The sequence below is a fragment of the Sardina pilchardus genome, chromosome 7 (assembly GCF_963854185.1).
Source record: "Sardina pilchardus chromosome 7, fSarPil1.1, whole genome shotgun sequence".
Lineage (NCBI taxonomy): Eukaryota > Metazoa > Chordata > Actinopteri > Clupeiformes > Clupeidae > Sardina > Sardina pilchardus.
The window spans coordinates 31,785,844-31,807,782 of NC_085000.1; the positions used below are offsets into that span (position 1 = coordinate 31,785,844).

The 21,939-nt window shown below is 45.8% G+C and overlaps 1 protein-coding gene across 4 annotated transcripts in view; it reads left to right on the forward strand.

Annotated features, from left to right (window-relative positions):
• lama5 (laminin, alpha 5) overlaps positions 1 to 21,939 on the forward strand; it is an 82,208-nt gene that overhangs the window by 35,407 nt on the left and 24,862 nt on the right. For 2 of the 4 annotated variants that reach the window (XM_062541818.1, XM_062541821.1), the window contains exons 8-37: positions 2,678 to 2,796; positions 3,168 to 3,258; positions 3,649 to 3,783; positions 3,989 to 4,051; positions 4,764 to 4,904; positions 5,676 to 5,813; positions 6,191 to 6,325; positions 6,737 to 6,871; positions 9,192 to 9,329; positions 9,599 to 9,651; positions 10,402 to 10,501; positions 10,600 to 10,652; positions 10,884 to 10,989; positions 11,170 to 11,269; positions 11,704 to 11,860; positions 13,088 to 13,217; positions 13,566 to 13,708; positions 13,920 to 14,023; positions 14,454 to 14,607; positions 14,986 to 15,149; positions 15,423 to 15,531; positions 15,654 to 15,751; positions 15,969 to 16,170; positions 16,729 to 16,855; positions 17,022 to 17,161; positions 17,568 to 17,683; positions 18,713 to 18,924; positions 19,385 to 19,586; positions 20,889 to 21,033; positions 21,367 to 21,507. In XM_062541818.1, the coding sequence (XP_062397802.1) occupies positions 2,678 to 2,796; positions 3,168 to 3,258; positions 3,649 to 3,783; positions 3,989 to 4,051; positions 4,764 to 4,904; positions 5,676 to 5,813; positions 6,191 to 6,325; positions 6,737 to 6,871; positions 9,192 to 9,329; positions 9,599 to 9,651; positions 10,402 to 10,501; positions 10,600 to 10,652; positions 10,884 to 10,989; positions 11,170 to 11,269; positions 11,704 to 11,860; positions 13,088 to 13,217; positions 13,566 to 13,708; positions 13,920 to 14,023; positions 14,454 to 14,607; positions 14,986 to 15,149; positions 15,423 to 15,531; positions 15,654 to 15,751; positions 15,969 to 16,170; positions 16,729 to 16,855; positions 17,022 to 17,161; positions 17,568 to 17,683; positions 18,713 to 18,924; positions 19,385 to 19,586; positions 20,889 to 21,033; positions 21,367 to 21,507 (3,851 nt within the window). Of the gene's footprint in view, positions 1 to 2,677; positions 2,797 to 3,167; positions 3,259 to 3,648; positions 3,784 to 3,988; positions 4,052 to 4,763; positions 4,905 to 5,675; positions 5,814 to 6,190; positions 6,326 to 6,736; positions 6,872 to 9,191; positions 9,330 to 9,598; positions 9,652 to 10,401; positions 10,502 to 10,599; positions 10,653 to 10,883; positions 10,990 to 11,169; positions 11,270 to 11,703; positions 11,861 to 12,618; positions 12,734 to 13,087; positions 13,218 to 13,565; positions 13,709 to 13,919; positions 14,024 to 14,453; positions 14,608 to 14,985; positions 15,150 to 15,422; positions 15,532 to 15,653; positions 15,752 to 15,968; positions 16,171 to 16,728; positions 16,856 to 17,021; positions 17,162 to 17,567; positions 17,684 to 18,712; positions 18,925 to 19,384; positions 19,587 to 20,888; positions 21,034 to 21,366; positions 21,508 to 21,939 lie in introns of all 4 variants that reach the window. The other 2 variants (XM_062541820.1, XM_062541822.1) reach the window with 2 other exon arrangements.

Genomic DNA, 21,939 nt, shown 5'->3' on the forward strand with positions numbered 1-21,939 from the left:
ACAACAGCAGGGCTGCAGCAACAGGAAGAGAGGCAGCTTCTGCAGACCCTGCAAATTGTGTTGTTTCAGCAAACATGGCTAGATTAAGTAGCTGGTGTGTGTGTGTGTGTGTGTGTGTGTGTGTGTGTGTGTGTGTGTGTGTGTGTGTGTGAGGTGTGAGAGAGAGCTTGTGTATTCCCACGTTTGTATACCCATGTTTGTTTGTGTGTGTGTGTGTGTGTGTGTGTGTGTCTGTGTGTGCGTGCGTGTGTGTGCGTACAGTACGTGTGTGTGCGTGTACACGTGTGTGAGAGAGTGTGTGTGTGTGTACATGTCAATCAGTGAGTGTGTGTGGGGGGTAGGGCTGCGGTGCCAATGTGACAAGGCCTTCAGTGAGACATCAAAGGGGCGATAAGGGAGCCGTCTGGCAGTCTGTGCGCTCACCCTGCGCTCACTGAAAGGTTGATAGGGGCCATGATGGCGCGTGGCTTTTGTCAGGAGCTGTAAAAATAGGACCACATCAGGTTTAACGCCGCGAGCTGGGAGAGTTCTACATCAGGATGTCGGATGTCCACCCTCCCGTCCCATCCCCGCCCCCCTTTTCCTAATCTAATCGGTCAATTCCCAAATATAGCCCCCTCTGGTGAAGTCAGCCCCCTCTCCTGCCAAACCCCTCATCTTCACCAAAAATAATGTGCTTTTAACCTCCGCCCAGGCTGCCATGCAAACGGAGTGACGGTGGAGCATCTGTTAGCATCTGACAGGAGATGAGGAAAAGCAGAGGGCCTGTTACTCCCACAACTATTTCGTCTCAGAGCCCCAGAGATGGAGCATTTTCTAATAGCTCAGGGCCATGGTCCTTGTTAATATGCCAAACACATTGCTTTAGTGTCTGGTTCATTTGTGTGTGAGTCATTACATATTACTGTGAGAATCCTTGAAGACATGCACCTCAGTATCCCGGTTTTGTGTTTGCACATGTAAGCATCATAATACAGGCCCATTTCAGCACCCTGGAAAAGGTAGTTAGGTACCTAGTTGGTAGCTAGTTGGAGAGTACTCCAAAAACACTGGGATATTGTTCCATGTATACACCTTATCCCAAACACTAGCTGACTTCATAGACCTTTATGATTTGTATTAGTAACCGACACACCAATACTCATTATGTACACAGGGATGTTAATAGCTAGGTATCTCAGTTCACATTAACCGCATATTCTAAATATAAGCAAAACCTGGGATAAGCCTCACAACCGGGATACCTACAGTAAGCCCACGTAAACGCAGTCATAGACAGGAAATAGGTCTGCCTTCCTGGGAAATGGGAAGTGTATTTTGTGGAATACGTTTTATGTGGGCATTTAAAGCTTCTTGATGCCACGTGTTTGTTTAAAATAATAGTGTTGTCATAATTCCTGTTATTACAAGATGAAGCTCCAGGTTTTAATTGCTGCTTGATCTCAGATGAAAGACTCGCTCCTTTCATCATGCCGACTCATAGCCTAATGTTACTCATTGCCAGACAGATGAATTGGGCACCTGCCAGGTGTTAATGTCTGTGTGTTTTTGAAAGAGCGAACCACAGCTTTTAGTTGCTTTGTTCAAACAACCCACAAGGTGTATGGTTTTCTGTAAATACAGCATATGTCCAGTTCTTTCTTCTTTTAGTTTTCCCTTTTGGTATTCTATACTGGGTTATTTACTTGCCCCTCTTTTCTGTCTCTCTGCCTCCATGGCTGATATCTGGTGAATAATTTCAATTTCATTTGCTAGTTGTGTCCCATATTTGTCTGTCTGCAGTTCTTCTATGACTCCATCCCCACCCCCACACTCCCTACCACTGCCTTTTAATTTTGACACCTGTCTGTGTCTGTGGGTAGATGAACCTCCCCAGGTGGATTATATCCTCTATTTGATCAGCGTGTGTGTGTGTGTGTGTGTGTGTGTGTGTGTGTGTGTGTGTGTGTGTGTGTGTGTGTGTGTGTGCGTGCGTGCGTGCGTGCATGCGTGCGTGTGTATGTGTTTGTGTGTGTGTGTGTGTGTGTGTGTGTGTGTGTGTGTGTGTGTGTGTGTGTGTGTGTGTGTGTGTTTTCATGTTGTCATGTGTTTCCGTCTGTCTTTTCCTTTATTGTGACTCAATGTTGACTTAGAGCATTGTATACTTACAAGAGCCTGCTGGCTGTCACTTTTGTCCCTCTCTTCATGTGCAGTCTTGCCAGTCTGTCTGCCATTTGTAAGTGTCGGTTGCCACACAGGCTGCTCAGTTGCAAAAAAGGATGTTTGTTCGTTTGTTTGTTTGTGTGTTTATTGACTTTCAGCCTTATTGCAGGTTCATAAAGACTACATACAATCAACTGTCATCATAAACACTGAATTATTTGTGCTATTACAATAAAAACACAATAATAAGCATTATCCTATATACAACATAGGCTAAAATATGTAAAATAGTGTAAAATGATAAATTGTCTCCTCTCTTTGTCAATAAAAGTGCAGTGGTGTTTTTTTGATTGAGTAAACAACAATGTTTTGATTGAGTAAATAACAATAGCCCAATTACAGTTCCACTGAAATTGCTCAGAATACAACATTTTAGAAAATGATTAATTCATTAAATTCCCTTCAGGGAGGCAGTAGGCAGCTGTCTTCCGTTTTGAACAGAGCCATAAAGTCTCCTCTCTCTGTCTCCCTCCAGCATGTAACTGCCACAGGCATTCCTACGACTGCTATTACGACCCTGCGGTGGATGCCAGGAGAGCCAGCATGAATGTCCAGGGAGAGCTCAGGGGAGGCGGGGTGTGTCTGGAATGCCAGGTAAGTGCTCTGACCTCTGTCACCACTGTAAGACTGTGAACAGGTACCGGTGTAGCTTGACAGATGTTTTTTTTTGGTTGAAGTAATGCTCCAGAGAGTAATGTTATAACAGGCAAGCTACACCGGGGCACGCAACTAATGCGTTCTGTTCGTAGAATGTTGGAATTCTTCAACAAGTAGCATCCACTGTTGTCGATGACGGCGCGTAGCGTACGTTCGGAAATGTTCTAAGACTATGTCTACGCTCCCCAAACGGAGTGCTTCACTTGCCGTGTAGCCTGGGCCTGACTCAGGACAAGTCGTAATGCATTAAATCAATAATATAATCAATGTGAAAAATCAATAATACATGTTGTGTGTGTCTCCTGTAGCATCACACCACTGGAATCAACTGTGAGCGCTGTATCCCTGGTTACTACCGTTCTCCCGATCAGCCTCTGGAGTCACCATACGCTTGCTCACGTAAGACGTCTCTCATGACCACCATGATCCTTTATATCTGACCATAACCTACTGTCATATCCCTCGCACCAGACTCTCCACCCTGGGTGGCAGGCCCCTTCTGTGCCTTCTGTGCCTTGGCCCCTAAATTCTGGAACTCCCTCCCCAACCTCTTCATGACTGTCCTTTTCTTTTCTTCAAAGCACATTTGTCTTGTTTTGTTTGTTTGTTTGTTTGTTGTTATATTTTCCTTTCCACTATGTAAAGCGACCTTGGGTTTGAGAAAAGGCGCTATATACTGTAAATCTCATTGATAAATAAACATATTAATATTATTCCCGTAGTTCATTCTTCTCACCTCTCTCCGCTGCGCTGTGCCCTTCATCAGCTCTCGTTCTGTTCTGTCCACAGAGTGTGCCTGCCAGTCAGAGTTCACTGATGGCACATGTGAGGACTCGACCGGTCGCTGCTACTGCAAACCCAACTACACCGGAGAGAACTGCCAATCCTGCGCCGAGGGCTACGGCAACTTCCCAGACTGCTATCGTAAGCCCCGTGTTTCATAAGGCATCTTTCAGCTTCATGTGAATGCCCGTGTGGTGTTGGCATGTATTATACCAGTGTGTGTGTGTGTGTGTGTGTGTGTGTGTGTGTGTGTGTGTGTTCACGTTTGCTATGCTTTGCTTTGCTTGTGTTGTGACCATGTACTTGTGCACGCACCCAATGTTCTCTCCCCCTCCCCCTCCACCAGCCATCATCCCCACCTACCCCAACAACGGGAACAGCGAAGCCAAGCCAGTGGGCGAGATCATCAGTAAGAGCTCCTTCTTTCTTCGTCCTCCGCCTCCTCCTCCTCCTCCTCCACCTCCACCTCGTTCCGTGGCCTCTCTCTCTCTCTCTCTCTCTCTCTCTCCCTCGGGGCGAGGCCATGGCCCAGCCGTCCCCGTCACCGTAGCCCCCCGAGCCTTTCAGACAGGATCGCCGTCCACTGACATGGAATGGAATGCCGCTGGAATGAAATGCGGGAAGAATGCGATTCCGATGCGTGGCCACAGCACCATATGATATCACCTCTGGAACTGATGATGGCAGCATGTTAGCCGCGCAGTCCAGGGCTGTGATTGGGGGAACTCATGATTGCTTTCATGCTATTGGTCGGCTGCCTGGCTCCTGTTAGCGATATGTACTGTAAAGGTAGAATGTTTTCCCACCTACACTCTCAAGGGGTTAGAGTGAAGTTAAATCTGGTCTTAGTGTGATGGGACGAAGCTATAACAAAATCCCTCATTAGGGATTACAGTAGATCTGGTGCATGTGCTCTAACTTTTATGAGCAGGATCAAGGCTCTATGTCCACAGTGATGAGGATGAGAGGTTCATCCCATTGGCATCATACTTTCTTCACTCCTCCCTTCTAATATTTCTCTCTCTCTGTCTTTCTTTCTCCTTCTCTCTTTCACTCACTCTCTTTCTTTCTCTCTTTCTCTGTCTCTCTCTGTCTCTCTCTCTCTCTCTCTCTTTCTCCAGACTGTGAGTGTAACGCGGCGGGCACGGAGGGCAACTCTTGTCGGCCAGACCCTCGTACCCGTACCTGCGTCTGCAAGCCTGGCTTCACGGGCGAGCACTGCGACACCTGCGCTCCCGGCCACCACGGCCTCAACTGCCAACGTAAGCCCACACACACACACACATACACACACACACAGACACACACACACACACAGACACACACACTCCTGCATACTCTCAGCTCAGTCAGAACCCACCACGGCCTCAACTGCCAACGTAAGCCCCCCCATCACAGACACACACACACACACACACTCCTGCATACTCTCAGCTCAGTCAGAACCCATGAAACAGCACTGTAGACCTACCTTAGGATCCCACCTCGTAATAGGAGTAGCCCTTTGTCTTGTGTTTATCTGTTACGCTGTGTAATATCTAGTTTTACTGTCCAGAGAGCCTGCAGTGAGGTCCTCAGCATGTGTTGCAACTTTTCATGACACCCTCAACTGAGAAAACAGCCTGCTGTTTATCTCAGAGTCTGTTTGATGTGTGCCTGTCAGTAGTCTTTTATGGACACTAGTTGTCTGAGAACAAAGCATTCCCGAACCAGAAATGATGTTAGGTTTGTTAAACTGTATGCAAGTGTGTGCACATACCTATTTCAAAAAACAGATGCTGACGTACACCTATAGATAGATTGCCCTTTATTTACTAACACACACACATAGGCCGAACAAATAGACGATATGGTCCACCTGGTGCCTAGAAGCACTTCTTTCCCCTGCTGTACACACACACACACACACACACACACACACACACACACACACACACACACACACACACAGTCTCTTGCATAAACAGATACACAGACCTACTGTAGCTACAGGCACATTGTCATTCATGGTGTTCCTGTTCTGTTGCTCTCAGGGTGCCAGTGTTCCGGGCCCGGTTGCCAGGAGGGGTCATGTGACCCGGTGACGGGGCAGAGCCTGTGCAGGACGGGCTTCCAGGGCTATTCATGCGAGCAGTGTGCCCCTGGGTACTTCCACTACCCCCTGTGCCAACGTGAGTCTGTGCCAGCGCACACTGTCCAAACAGATCTCCCTCACCGCATTGTGCTGCGGCACTGCTCTGTCCATCCGTAATTGGTGCCGCTAGTTGTTTGTAAGAGTGCCATTGTGGAATGCACGTCCCCTTTCATTGTCGATCCTGTCGTTAATGCTCCGAGTGTATCTGACTTTGCCCTGTCCTTTTGTCACCCCTCGTCCTTGTCTATTCTGTCTTGATTCTGTCTATTCTGGATTTATATCTCTTTTACGTTCAATCTCTTTCTCTCCTTCCCTCACCTTCCATCACTTTCTTACTGGTCTATCTCCCTCTCTGGTTGTCCCCATCTCTCACCTTTTTCTCTGTGTCTGTGTGTGTGTGTGTGTGTGCTGTAGTGTGTGGGTGCAGCACTGTCGGCTCCCTGCCCGAGGTGTGTGACTACTCAGGTCGTTGTCTGTGTAAGTCCGAGTTCCAGGGGCCTCGCTGTGAGGAGTGCCGATCAGGGTTCCACTCCTACCCCAACTGCCAGGGTAACCACCCTCTCTCATACGCATACTTAACCACTCTTTTACCACATCTATTGGATGTTTTATTTTATGCAGAAGAATACATACACTTCTCACAAAAAGTTAGGGAAAAGTTAGGGGAAATTTAATGTTTCGTTCGAGAAAGTACTGAAACATTGAACTGTTGGACATGCGTATTCAAAAGTTTAGAGGTCACATTCATTTCAGCTGTAAAGGTTAAAGTGGATTTTAGGTTCATCCGAATATACCTGACTTTTTGTGAGAAGTGTATGTACATGTGCACTCACTTGGATATATCACCTTCATAATACATGTACTGATAATCCCCCAAGAAATCCCATGACTGGTTAAGACTGGTTGTACCTCTGGCACATACAGTACATACAATGTTTGTTCATTGCCCTTTTCCTCCAGAGTGCACCTGTGACCCGCGCACCTCTCTGGACTCCAGCTGCAGCATTGCCGGCCACTGCCACTGCCGTCCCAACTACAGCGGTCAGAACTGTGACCAGTGTGCTCCCGGCTCCTACGGCTACCCCGGCTGCACACGTGAGCACCAAACCGCCTGTTCCCTGAACTCCGCATGAGAACGGATCTAGCGCCAGACGACCGTTATCAAGGATTAGGACTAGTGGAGTGTTTGGTTTTCATCTGTAAACAGGAGACTAGAGAGGCACTGAGGTTATAACTTGTTTGTCCTCACACAGTTCAAGAGGAAAGCTCTTTAGTTTAGTTTAGCTTAGTCTTCTACCTTTTGATGTTCACATTTTGGCAGAGCATGACAAAGCAAGTTTGATTATACAGGTCCAGGACATTTCATACACAGGGGTATTTCAATGTGCTTTACATAAGCAAAAGCAAAGAGTTACCGGTACATTAAAGCATAAAAGAGCGACAGTCTAAAACATGTTTTAAAAGTAAATGACATAAAATAGAATAATTTAAAGACAGTGAGAGAAAGTGGAATTGATCATTATGTCCAATATTCCACTTTGGTGTACAATATTTTTCAGAAATTAGAATACATCAGAGAGCATAAAAACTTCCTTTCACTGGACCACAGCCAACAACTCAACCTCATCACAGCTCTAACCTTTAACCTTTAACCTTATGCTTCATCACACCTCCAGTTTGACTATTGCATTACATTTAGCTATAGACCACACTCTTAGAAAAATGTGTTGGAACGTTTATCAAAAGAATCCCTAAGGGTTCTGTAAAGAGTGCGGCTAACCCAAACATAGCCTGAACAATCATTGACCATCAGACAGTCTCTCAACAGGTTATTATTACAGTGACAAAACCTCTGTCTGTCTGATTTACTATTTGTAATCCTTGGCCATCAGACAGTTTCTCAACAGGTTTATTAGCACTGTGACAAAACCTCTGTCTGCCTTTGTTTAACTGTCAGCACACGACCAGCGTTCTCTTTGATGAAACACACAGACTCTCATGTTTTGGCATAAACAGTAAAAGGAATGATGAGCATCTGATCAGTTAGCAGAAAGCATCTGAGAAAAGTTTAGTCTTTAGTCTAGACTTGAAACGCTACAGTTGGGCCAACTTTGATGTCATCTGAAAGTTGGTTCTGGGCCTGAACCACTTGGCAACTAAAAGCTGTTTCACTATGTTTAGTTCTAACAGCAGGTTTTGCTAACAAGTTAGCTTGACATCATTTTACAGTCTTCAGAATACTCCATTGCACCACACTTAATGTCTTCAGAATATCCCAATACTCCACTCTCTTTTACTCATTCTCTTCTTCTATGTGTGGGTTTCACTTGATGTTTATTTGTGTCATTCATTTCTTTTTTTTTGTCATTAAAGTTTTTTATTGATTTTATAATTCACAAACACAATAATCACAGACATTCTATAAACATCCAATGCCTGTGACATACAGAGAAACAAAATACAAACAAACATAAACAAAAAAAACCTGAAATCTTAAAGGCAGCTCATACCCCCCCCTCCCCCCCCTCGCAGCACCCCTTCCCTCATTACACACACCATTACACATATACAGTACACACTGTATGTACCCACACACACATTATGTAGTATAATCACCTGTATCTTTCTACCCTTCTAAGACTCTGTACCAATGCTGTAATCAAAATACATCCATGCTTGACTAGTTCTGCTTGGATTATTCTGCACCCTTCCAATCATAAGTTCAAAAGCGGCTGTCTCTGTCATGAGTTGAAGCCATTCTGCAACCTCTGGTCTATGTGGGCTCTTCCACTTACGGAGAATAATTCTAGCTGCTACCATGAGACCTGTTACCATTACTCCAGCTTCGGATTTAGCAAGTTTAGGTAGTATTAATTTTGAGATGTATCTCCCAACAAGCATAGCTGTGGGGATTCTGGTAGGGATTGTCTGAGCCATCTTTCAAACTTTTTAAGCACTGCCTTCCAAAAAGGCTTTATTAAGGGACAATCCCACATAGCATGGAGAAATGTACCCACTTCCCTGTTACATTTCCAGCATTTATTGTCCTTGGATAAACCCATTTTAAATAGCTTATTAGGAGTAAAATAAAATCTATGAACAATTTTATAGTGGATGAGTTTATTCCTAGCATCCCTTTTAGACTTTCCTACATTGGAAATAATATCTTGCCACAAGTCCTCATTGATGTCCAAACCAAAGTCATTTTGCCATATCATTCTTAAGCCTTCACACATTTTGATCTCAATACTTGACATCTTCCTATAGAATACTGAAGCAGAGTGTAGGATATGTGGAGCATTAAGGAAACCCTGTATCGCATTTTCTTTTTCTTCCTGTCTTCTCATGTGTCATTCATTTCTCTTCCTTCCCTCTCTCGCTCTCCCTTCATCTGTTCATCCTCTCTCTCTCTCAGCATGCCAGTGCTCTCGAGAAGGCTCTCGCTTTGACAGCTGTGATCAGGTGACAGGGCAGTGTGCCTGCCTCCCCAACGTGGTGGGTCTGCGCTGTGACTCCTGCATCCAGGGCTCCTATGGCTTCCCCCGGTGCCAAGGTAAACACCTCCTCCCCTTCGCTCTGACACATCGCAAACATACCAGTGTGTTCACACACTTTACCTTATTTATATTAGCCGTCACACTATCATTTTGCTTTTATGCATGGAGTAGGTTAACCACAGTTAATGCCGTTTAATTGGTGTTATTCCTCTTATTAAGGCTTATTACCAATAACAAATGCACACGCACACATGATAAATTACTAGCATATCAGTTATGAAGTGTAGTTACAAAAGAATTCACAGTGATTTTGGTTTTGTTGTAGCTGGCACCTGCAACCCGGCTGGCTCTGTGCAGTACGTGGCCCAACCTGCTGATGTAAGAGAAATTAATTTCTGCCTTTTTCTTCTTTCGTCAACCAGCAATAATTATCTGTGGTTTATGGTTTATGGTTTATGCTCTTAGCGTCTGCCTGATGAATTCAATCCTGTGAAGACCTGTTGTCATCATTCACCTGGAGCCTATTTTGAAATCTGTCTTTTATTTAGGGCCTGTGTCCACCAATCTTGTTTTTTGTTCCGACTGCGGCAATTTTCAATACTAATATGAAGTTCAGCATTCACAGCCCTCGGTGGGGAAAAAAGCCTGTTTTTTTCCGCAGCGCTCAGAGCACTGATAGTTGAAATCTATTTCGAACAGCTCATCAATGTCTTTTTTTTTTTTAAGATAATTTTTTTGGACTTTTTATGCCTTTAATTGGACAGGACAGTAGAGAGTATGACAGGAAATGAGCAGGAGAGAGAGTAGGGGTGGGATCCAGAAAGGACCACGGGGCGGGAATCGAGCCCGGGTCGCCGGCGTGCGGTGCAGGTGCCCCAGCCAGTCGTGCCACGGCTGGAGCCCAGCTCATCAATGTCACTTCAATGTCAATGCCAATCAAAATTGAAGAGGGGGAAATCTCGTAACCTCGCAATAAGTGCGGAGGGCGCTGACCGCACAACACACGATTGGTGGACAGAGGGACTTATGCAATCCCATCCATGTTTATGAAATGCGCTGTATAAATTGCCTTGTCTTGCCCTACCTTGCCGTGATTGGCTGCTGCTCGCTGTCACTCGAAAACTGTAGGGCTCCTGTGAGTGTCGCCCTAATGTGGAGGGCCCGGCCTGTGACCGCTGCAAGCCTCTGTACTGGAACCTGTCCCCGGACACACCCTATGGATGCTCCAGTGAGAACCACTCTTCTCGTGTAACACTTTCATCCAAAATTAGCAGAGGTGATTGGATCACCTTCACTTGTGTGTAATGCCTCTCTGTGTTTGTCCAGATTGTGAGTGCAACACAGCAGGAACAGTGAGCGGCGTGGCAGAGTGTGAACAGGTAAGAGCTGCACCAGCTTGTTTTTTTAGGCTATAGGTGTGCTTAATGTCACTGTGAGGCTCAAGTATGCTACTTTAACTTTGCATTTCACACACAGATACTAGATGCATGTATTAAAGGCATAATCTCTATATCTTGTCTTGAAAAAGCAGCTATCACCATTTAAATGTTTTTTTTCTGCTGATAAATCTGTGGGAGCTGCTAATTCTCTTTTTCTATTCCTCCTGTTAGAACTCAGGCCAGTGTTTCTGCAAGCCCAACGTGTGCCCTGGAACCTGTTCTATGTGTAAGGTGGGGTACTACAATCTGCAGAATGACAACTTCTTCGGGTGTCAGGGTAGGTTTCCATATGCCAGGTGTTATCTGTGTAGCATTAAATCAATTCAATACAGTTCAATACAGCAATGCCTTCCTCTTGAATAACATATGTACCTATTCCTATCCTATCCTGTGTGTGTGTGTGTGTGTGTGTGTGTGTGTGTGTGTGTGTGTGTGTGTGTGTGTGTGACCCTCTCAGGATGTCAGTGTGATGTGGGCGGTTCAGCTGGCATGTCCTGTGGAGACAGGAATGGGAGATGCAGCTGCAGACCCAATGTGGAGGGACTCAAATGCAACAGGTGAGTTGTACCTGACCACCACCAAGATCACCCTGTTCACACCGCCATCATCACACTTATTACTGTCATGAAAATATACTTCTGATTCTCAGTGACCTGTGAAATGGAAGTATCAGAACACATTAACCAGTAACATGAAACAGTTTTGTAAATGTAGTCATGATTACTCAAAGTAGCATGTTAGGACATTTGTACAGTCATTTCCTGTGTATTAACCGCATTGTGTATACTGTAAGTTGCAGGACAGTGTTTTATGCAAGTTACTGTAAAATAAACAAAACCATATCAATGCCATATTAACTGCCCCCGTGTAGAGCGTCATAGTGGAAGAAATTTAGCAAAATCAATGTACAAGCCGCTAATGCTAATAGTTGGGAAATGATGGTAGCTGCCCTTGGCTCAGTGTCATCCCCATCTCACCTTTCTCCCAAAAGGCCTCGTGCTGACCACTACTTCCCTGACCTGCACCACATGAAGTACGAGATTGAGGACGGCACCATGCTGGATGGCCGTCCAGTAAGGTTTGGTTACAACCCTCTAGAGTTCGAGGGCTTCAGCTGGAGAGGTTATGCCCTGATGTCACCTGTCCAGGTAAGGCTCCACTCATATTGTAAAAAAATTACTGGTCGCTTGTCTACTCTACTGTACTTTTAATGTGTACACAATGCAGTCTGTTGAATTATATATATTTATTAATATTTGTGTTGTTTGTAATGTCGAATGTAAATGTAAAATTTATTTTTTATTTTTTAGTGTTTGCTTAATGTGTCCTCTAAATAATTCCTGTAGTATTATGTGAATTCCTGTGGCATGCTTGTGAACTTCTCTGCTGTTTTGTATTGCATTGTGCCATTGTGTTGGCTGGCCTGGCTTAGTAAACAGCTGAACTGTATTTGGGTCTGAGTGCTGTATAAGGGGCTACAGTCTGTTGTTTTGGGGGGGCTGGATGTTGTGAGGGATTGTATGCGTACTGTATGTTAAAGAGGTGTATGCTGGTGGTGGTATTAAGGATTGGCTTTGCTTTGTTCTGTTTGTTCTTGTCTTGTATGTCCTCCCTCTCTGTATCTCTGTTTTCTCTCTCTCATTTCTCTCTCTATCTCTCTGTCTCTCTTATATTACTCTTTTTCTTTCATTCTTTACATCACTCTAAATATATCTCTCTTGCTCTGTCTCTCTGTTTTCATCTCAATCTCTCTATGTATCAACTGTGTAATTCTCTCTATCTATCTATCTATCTATCTATCTATCTGTCTGTCTATCTCTGTCTCTCTCTCCATCTCTCTCTCCATCTCTCTCTCTCTCTCTCTCTCTGTCTCTCTCTGGCCTGCTCTGGTGGCTGCACTCTCTAGTCCAGGGTGATGGTATCAGTGGTGGTGAGCGCTCCGGAGGTGTTTCAGGTGGTGTTGCGCTATGTGAACCGCGGCCCGGTGGATGTGCAGGGCAGGGTGCTCGTGCTGGAGTATGGTAGGAACCTCGTGTGTGGGAATGGCAACCCTGCTTCTCCACCTCTTACTGCCCCTGCTATCTCCCCCTTTACTCCCCTCTTGCATCCCCCCCCCACCCCATCGACTTCTATCCTGTCTCAATTGGTGACACTGATTGGATGATGGTGGCAGGAAGTGGTTGATCTCCTAAGCTCGGATTGGCTGTTGGCTGTGGCCTTCAAGTACAGTAAACCCTACTACCTCCTCCTCCTCCTTCCCTAAAGACAGGTCTTTAACCCAGACCTTGTTATGTGCTGTCACCCCCCCACCCTCACCCTTTCCTTCTGCCTCTCCTCCCCTCCTCCTCCTCCTCCTCCTCCTCTTCCTCCCCTAGAGCACAGTCAAACTGACGGTGCATATAAACGAGGCCGACGGCTACCTCACGCTCTTCATCCTCAGATATGTAAACACTGACTCCGCCGTGTCCAAGGGTAAAATCAGAGCCTATCAGGCGAGCGGGAGAGGTATGTCTGACAGGAGGCTTTACCAGTCACAGCTCTGCTCAGGATGCAATTAGTTGGATCAAATCAGTTCGGTAACATTGGTTCATTAGCTCAGAAGTGTGATTATGACTATGGCCTTAATCATCCACCTCAAAACTGCTAGATGGGCTGTTGGATTGTTTTGTTTGACACTATATGGATGGATAATATGGGAAGGTTGTCTGTATCATACTTCTTAGATATTTACCTTATTAGACAGGGTATAACAGTTTGTGACATTATTTGTGATCAGGGATCTCTACACACTAGAATTGAATCCAATCTAACCTCTCTGTCTCATGTGTCCTTCTCCCTATTCCACTCCCACAGGCCTGGAACAATCCAAAGAGATCGTGTTCGCCCCCAGCTCTGAGCCTGCCTTCGTCAGCATCCCTCAGAACAGGTTTGTGGAGCCGTTTGTCCTGAACAACGGAACCTGGACCATCATCATCGAGGCCGAGGGCGTTCTGCTGGTGAGTTGACCGCACGTGCACACAGTGAACACAGGAGCGTGGAGCCATCTGAAATAAGCCAGGGCTCTTTTCTCTCTGTCCTCTCCCTCGCTTAAGACTGAGAACAGCTGTTGTTTGTTTTTGTTGAGTGCTTAAATGCACCTTCATCTGCTTTCTCGACTGAGTGTTTTCTCTGACTCCCTTTTTCTCTCGCTCTGCTTTCCCTCTCCAGGACTATCTGGTGCTCCTGCCCAGTGCGTACTATGAGGCCCCCATCCTCCAGTTCAAAGTCACTGAACCCTGCACATACAGTCCCACCCAGGATGCCAGTCAGAAGTAATAACACTTAAAATTCTCATACAACACAGTTGATTTTCACCTTCATAATCTTGTCAGCTCTATGAGATTCCATGCATGTCCTGAGGTGCGTTCAAATTTGGCAAACAATGGTGAACGTTTTTGGCGAATATGTTCTCTGTTCAAATTTGCCAAGCAGTGGTGAACATTCATGGCAAATGTGTTTTCTGTGAGCAGTTATATTCAGATGTTCAAGTCCAGTCCATTATATGTTCACAGAGAACTACTTCCTCAGACTATTTGTGAGTGTTTGCAAACGTTCGCGGAGAACTTAAGGCAAACAGAAAACTGTTTGCTAACGTTCGCAAATGTTTGCCCATGTTTGTGAATTTGAACATACCTCTGGTGTGTGATGATTGATGACTAATGGGTGATTTGACCTCTGACCCTATCTGGCTTGCCCCTGTAGCTGTCTGCAATATCAGCACCTGACGCTAGAGGAGTACCTGTTCATCTCAGGTAATGATGCGAGCTGCAGGGCTGATAATCACCTGCCCCGGCCCTGCCAAAGCGAGAAGATCACCCCAAGACACCCCACCATGGCCATCTGCAGCGGCAATGACGTAAGTGCTTCTGTTCATTGGCCTGGGGCATGCTTCCCAAAACCATACTGTAGTTGCTTTGCTGGTTGCAATGCAATGTCCCATTGCCAACCAACTAAGTTGCTATTAGGTTAGGAACGATGGTTTTGGGAAACGCACCCCTGGTCTGTAGATAAGCTGTATGCTGTTGTGTGCCTTTATGTGTGGGTTAGTGTGGTTGTACAGGTCTGTGCTGTTAATGTATAATGATTAATGTATATGTTGTCACTATGTGCCAGTCACCCTGTGCCAACAATGTGTACTTTAATGAATATGCCAATCTGGCACATGAGCACATACTTGACTGATTGTTTTGTTCAACAGAATTTTCAAACTCTGGTGTTTGTTCCCCTCTTGTAGATTAATGTGCAGTTGATCGGAAAGATGCACGCTCCTGGAGACTATGCCATAGTGGTGGAGTATGCCAGTGAGGAAGAGACAGCTCAGGTCTTCACTGTCTCCGTCAACACACCCGGGGAACGCACGCGGCAGGAACGCATCACTCTGGCCCACTGCAAATACAGGTCAGGGGCAACATGGGTCGTTGCAAGTGTGTGTGTCTGTCTGTGTGTTTGTGTGAGGAAATTGTATGTCTGTTGTTTGAGAGAAAGCAGGAAAAGTTTGCACTGTGAAAAAAATTGAAGACACAAGTCTGTGCTGAAAAAGGTTTTTACTGAAAGGGAACAGACGTTTCAGCCATAAGGCTATTCTCAATGCTCAAACTGTTGTTTGAGAGAGAAAAAAAATCCATCATGTGCTGTATGGTGAATATTCTTTTGTTCTTTTTCTGCCCATAGTTTCCTTTGCCGAGCCGTAGTAGTGGACACCCAGGATCGCGTGGCTGCCTTCTCACTGTCCACTGAGATCGATCTCCAGTTGATTGCAGACAGAGCCAGCTTCTTCCTGGTGTGAACTCAACAGCTCAACAGTTCATGAAATTAACTGCAATAAAAGCTGTCACTGTGGCACAGTGTATGTTGACTGATTGGCTAATCGATTGGTACATTTCATTTTTGTTTTTCTCTCAGTACAAAGTCATCTTCATCCCCAAGACAGAGTTCACCATGGAATACTTGGTGCCCAAGATCCACTGCATCAGCACACATGGGCAGTTCTTACCTGACAGGTGATCAGCAGATCAGCATCCCAACATGGGTCTCATGTATATCATTAATCTGTAGTCAGTGCATTAAATATTATGTAGTCCATATTTAAGTTCTACCTCTCATTTTATTTGTTTTGTTAAGTTACTATGATTCAAAATGCTAATGTCACATGCAATGCCTATCTGTGAAATCTTTAACATGTTTCTTCTACTCTTGTGTTGTCCTTCTGTTGTACAGTGGTTCCTGTATCCCATCACGGTTCCAGACCCCGCCCAAGTCTCTGATCTTGAAGGATGGCCAGGGATCTTCTGTCCAGGAACCCATCCTGGCCTCTCCCCCTGACCCAGGCACGGCTGCTGATTCCCCTCACTGGCCCGCCAGCAACAGGCCCGCCACTGCCGCTGAGAACGCCGACCTCACCCACCTGGACTCCACACAGGTGAGCTCCACTCGCGCGCGCACGCGCGCGCACACACACACACACACACACACACACACACACACACACACACACACACACACACACACACAGTTGACACACATGCTGACACATACAGTAGACAGACACTCTCTCTCTCACACACACACACACACTCACACACACACACACACACACACACACACACACACACACACACACAAACACACAAGCTGACATAGCATGTAAAGCCTGAAAAGTTGTGGGTTCAATTCCTGGCTTCCAGAGTTGTGCCCTTGAGCAAGGCACTTAACCCTGAGTTGCTCAGGGGACAGTTGCCCATGTAATATAGCTGACATATGTAAATTACTTTTGACAAAAGCATCTGCTAAATGAATAAATATAAATTCACATGGCAAAAGGAAGGTGTTAAGGGAAGGGTGAGTTCAAAACTCAAAATCGAGATTGAGCTGCCACTTACTCATTCCGTAAATTCACATAGCAAAGTCCATCTGAGTGAGCTCTCCCAGTCTTGTTTTGTTTAGCATTTTTACTGTAACCTCCTCTTTCCTTCTTCAGAATGCTGTCGTGTACTCCACCCGTGTGCATGATCTGGGTCGCTACGTGTTTATCTTGCATTACCATCAGCCCGAACACCCCACCTTCGCCGCGCAGGTGTACGTCAACGGTGGTCGCATCTGGCAAGGTGAGCTCCCTGCTGTCATACAGCCTCTTGGTTAGATTGTGGTTGCTATGATACGTGTGGTGTTCCTCACTCTTCTACGGTATGTTCTGTGTCATCATTCTATCAAAGATCCTTCGTTACTACTCCGCTTTGACCCTTTCTGATGCTATGTCTCCATGCTGCTCAGGTCATGCCAACGCCTCCTTCTGTCCCCATGGATACGGTTGCCGTAGTGTTTTGATCGCGGAGAACCAGATCATCCTGGATGTGACAGACCATGACGTGATCGTGACAGTGCGTGTGCCAGAGGGCAAAACACTTTGGCTGGTGAGTGACTTGGGCACGGAGCACATACTTTAATATGTACAGTAGACTGTTTGATAAACAAGACCTGCATCAACAGGAGTCTCAACAAGCCAGTATTCCCTTTGAGTGATGTTATAGTATGAACCATAAAACCATTCATGGGTTTCATCAGGTCCCTTTCCACAGGTGGCTTAATCAAGCACCATGCAGTCTGCATTCATAATCTAGGTGCTTGATTTTCTATACCTGTTAGAAGGGACCTGATGAAATCCATGAATAGCCATGTATATTCAAGTACATCTATGAATGAATGATTGTTTATTAGCATGTTATTTACATACTGTACATAACTGCAGCGTGTTGATGCAGTGGTTTGTATGTTTGACTGTGAAATGACTGAAATTCTGTGTTGTTTGTTTTGTCATAGGACTATGTGTTGGTGGTTCCAGAGAACAGCTACAGTTCCAGCTTCATGCATGAGGAGCCTCTAGACAAATCCTATGACTTTATCAGCAACTGCGGACAGAACAGCTTCTACATTGAGTATGACTTCTAGTAGTACCAATATTCACAGTAAATGCGTTGAACGGTGTTATTTGTTATTTATCTTTGGAAAAGAAAGGGGAGTACACACATAAAGATGATCGGGCTGATTTTGCCCTGATTTTCCCCCTTATGAGTCCGACAAAAGACAGAAAACGGCCGATCATCTTAAACTCTTAAGATTGTCTTATGAAATGTTATTGTAGTGTTTGGTGTGTTAAGAGTCAAAATTGTCTCCCGACAATAGCCTCGGAAAATGTTCGGCGCTGATATTCGTAAATATCAAACATGTTCAATATTTGCGACTGCAAATCCTATAGTGTGTGGGGTGTTCCGAGGGCAGCCGAGAAAGATTTTTTATCTTAATGTGTGGGTTCTCTCACAGATAAAAAATGGGTTGAGATTTATCAAATCTTTATGTGTGTACCCCCTGAAGCTTTTTATTACAAGATTTTCATGATATGTTCACATTTCCCTGCATAGAAGTTTTATGCAACATACAGTACGTGTCTCTTTCCCTATCTGTGATGCAGTGCTTGCCAAATATTCTCCACCATCGGCAGAATTACATACAAATTCGTCATTTTGACAGATTATGTAACGGCTTGTTAAATAAATTAATCCACAAATATTTACTTAACCAACCTGCTGCAGCTTGTATAAAACAGAATTCTTTCCACAGCAACCATTACTACAACTAAACGAACAAAAAAAACATGACAGAGTTATTACAACTCTGTCCGTCAATATGACAGACAACAGAACGTTTATACATTATGTTGTTTTGCTTGGTCAGCATCATAAATCAGCCGATTAATAGCCAGTAAAAAGAATATTGACCGAAATATACCACTTGACCGGCTGTACCATTTCATAATGGCTTTAAGATATGATTTAATTTTTAAATCAGTTTCTTGTATGACTTTTCAAACTTGCAGTAAAACACACGGCATGCTTCTCTCTGCCTTTGCTCATGCTTTGCCCTGTTCTGCCCTCTTCTCCCCCCCCCCCCCCCACCTCTACGTCCAGCGTGGACAAAGCCTCGCCGTTCTGCCGCAGCTCTGCCGTGTCCCTGTCAGCGCTCTTCAACGACGGCGCGTTGCCCTGCGGCTGCCACGAGGTCGGCGCCGAGAGCGACTCCTGCGACGCGTTCGGCGGCCAGTGCAGGTGCCGACCCAACGTCATCGGCCGCGACTGCTCGCTGTGCGCCACCGGCTACTGGGGCTTCCCCAACTGCAGACGTAAGTCACCACAGCAGGGAGGGCCAGGGAGGAAGGGAGCCCCACTGGCTCTGGGTGAATCAGTGGAGAGGGAGGGGAAGAAAACACCAGTGAGATAGAGGAAGGCAAGGACAGGATGTTAGTGTAGAAGATTTCTGATGTTGGTTTAGTAGTTGGGTTGTCTCGACTGTAGGCTGTCTTGTGTGTGTTTGTGTGTGTGCGTCTGTGTGCGTGTGTGTTTGTCAGATTTCTCAACTGTAGGCAAGAGCTGTGTTTGTGTAAGTGTGTAAGTTTCTGTTGTTTGTGTGTGTGTGTGTGTGTGTGTGTGTGTGTGTGTGTGTGTGTGTGCGCGTGCATGCCTGCATACGCGCACGTGTGTGTGCGTTTGTGTGTGTGTGTGTGTGTGTGTCTGTGTGCATGTGCGTTTATGAGATTGCTTTGTGTGATACTTATCTGTCTGTTGGTCTCTGTGCGTCCTCAGCGTGTAACTGCGGGACGCGTCTGTGTGAGCCGGTGACCGGTGAGTGCATCTGCCCCCCGCGGACGCTGAGGCCCGAGTGCACCCAGTGTGAGCCCGAGACCTTCGGCTGCCACCCGCTGGTGGGATGTGAGCTGTGCAACTGCTCCCGCCCGGGCATCACCTCCCAGGACATCAAGTGTGACACCAACAGCGGCCAGTGCAGGTACACGTTTAACATGCTTTTATTTGGATCCCAAACGCAAGCAAGGAAAACATCTGCTAAAATACAAAAATAGTCATTGACAAGGTGACATGACTCACATACTTTTACGGGCGCCTCCATTTATAACATTCAACACTTAGGGATAAACAAAACATCTCTGCCTCCATATCTGCATGCTTCCTCCCACACACACACACACACACACACACTGCCACGGGGCTCAGTGCCACACTGAGGGATTGGGCTCAGTGCGTTTGACATGTCTGTGTTGAATCTGTTAACACAGGGTAGCGGGAAGTATCATCTAATATCGTCAGAGCTTATTTATTTTCCCGTGCATCACGGGAACAGACCAGCCTGTCTGTCTTCATGCAACTCACAGTAGCTAATAAGGAGCCTGTTCAAATATTTTGCCTGTCTTTTGTGTGCACCCACTAAACACACATACAGAACCACAGAAGCGCGCGCGCACACACACACGCACGCACACACACACACACACACACACACACACACACACACACACACACACACACACTCACACACTCACACACACATCCACCCTCTACTTTGGCTTCCCATAAAGTGTTCCTGGGAAAGCATAAAGTGCTCACGTCCTCTGTCATTTAGCCCGGAATGTCAGACCCTATTTTTACTTCCCTGAATAATAAAAGGGACTTCAAATCACCAAACTAGGAGAAGGAGAGGAAAGGTCGCTCTTCCTCATCAGGGCAACCAGTGCAACAAGAGAGCTGCCCTATCACCCCAGCGCTGAGAGATGCTTTTAGTCATACTTGGACAGAGTGGACTTCAGATGGAGAGATCAGCAGAGGGATGAACCCTAGAATCCTCTTTTCTCTCTCTCTCTCTCTCTCTCATGTCTTCTCTCCCTCTATCCTTAATCGTTCCAATGCAGAGAAATTCCCCAGAACAGTGGCACATTCCCCAGGCACATTCCCACTCCACAGCGAGGAATCTACTATATCTGTTCAGACAAGACAGCAAATTGTAAAGCAACGGTTGCCTCGGGTTGAACACTGCTTCGAGTTGGTAGGCCTGACATACTGCTGACTTGCCACTGATTAAGGCCAGAAATGTGGGCATTGACCTCCCCATGCTGTTGAACATGCACAGATGTGCAAATGCACTCAAACGCACAAACATACTGTACACGTACCCTCCTTCTTGTCTATTTGTGGCATTAAAATTATTCCCTGAGAGTTATTTTTGTCTGTAAATGTTTTTGCAAATCTATTTTTTATCAATGTTTTTTTCTTGTCCCCTCCCTTCATGACTCCACAGATGCAAGAATAACGTCATTGGACGCCAGTGCGACCGCTGTGCCCCTGGTTTCTATGGCTACCCCAACTGCAGACCATGTGACTGCAATGAGGCCGGCACAGAGAGTGACATTTGCGACTCCCACACCGGACGCTGCCTCTGCAAGGTGGGTCTCGGTCAAACCTGTCAACCTGTGTCCATCAGGGAGAGGAAACACATCCCTCTAGCCATTGAGGCACCTATGTTGAGCTTGACAAGACATGAGCTATTCTGTCTGGTTACCAGTGCTGTGGCAGGGCACCGTTGAAAAGAGAATTACAGGGCTGTGCACACGTTGGTCGATTGACAGTTGAATCATACATTAACCTGTTCTGTCTTTTAAGTCTGAGGAAATGATGCACATGCTCAAAACGACAGAAAATCAATGAATGGGAGCTACGTATCTGATGTGCGTATCACCTCTTATCCTCTCGTGACCTGTTCCGTCTCCCGTCCGTAGGAAAACGTGGAGTCCTCTCGCTGTGACCAGTGCAGGCTGGGCACCTTCCACCTGGACCCCACCAACCCCAAGGGCTGCACCAAGTGCTTCTGCTTCGGAGCCACGGACCGCTGCCGCAGCTCGGAGAAGCGCAGGAAAGAGGTAGCACAAACCAAACATCAGAGTCAGAGCCTGCTGGATAATGTGTAGTCACGCCAAGAGTTAGAGCGCATGTGGCAAAACCACAGAAATGAGCGGAAATTGAGTTTTTCATTATTTGTTTAGTTAATGTACAGTAATGTCAGAACTCACAAGGGATGATGGGCACTGAGGTGTCCTGACATGCAGAATTACAGTCATGGATGAGGCAGAGGCTAAGAACTCCATGACACTCTAGTTCATGTACAGTAATGTTATGTACAGAAACATCATGTAGTTGATGTGCAGTAATGTCACATAGTATTGTTCATTTGCATTAAAGTCAGATAGCTGATGTACAGTAACATAATGCAACGTCAACGTGCAGTAACATCATGTAGCCTACTTAATGTGCAGTAGCATCATGTAGTCAATGTGCGTTTATGTCATGTGATG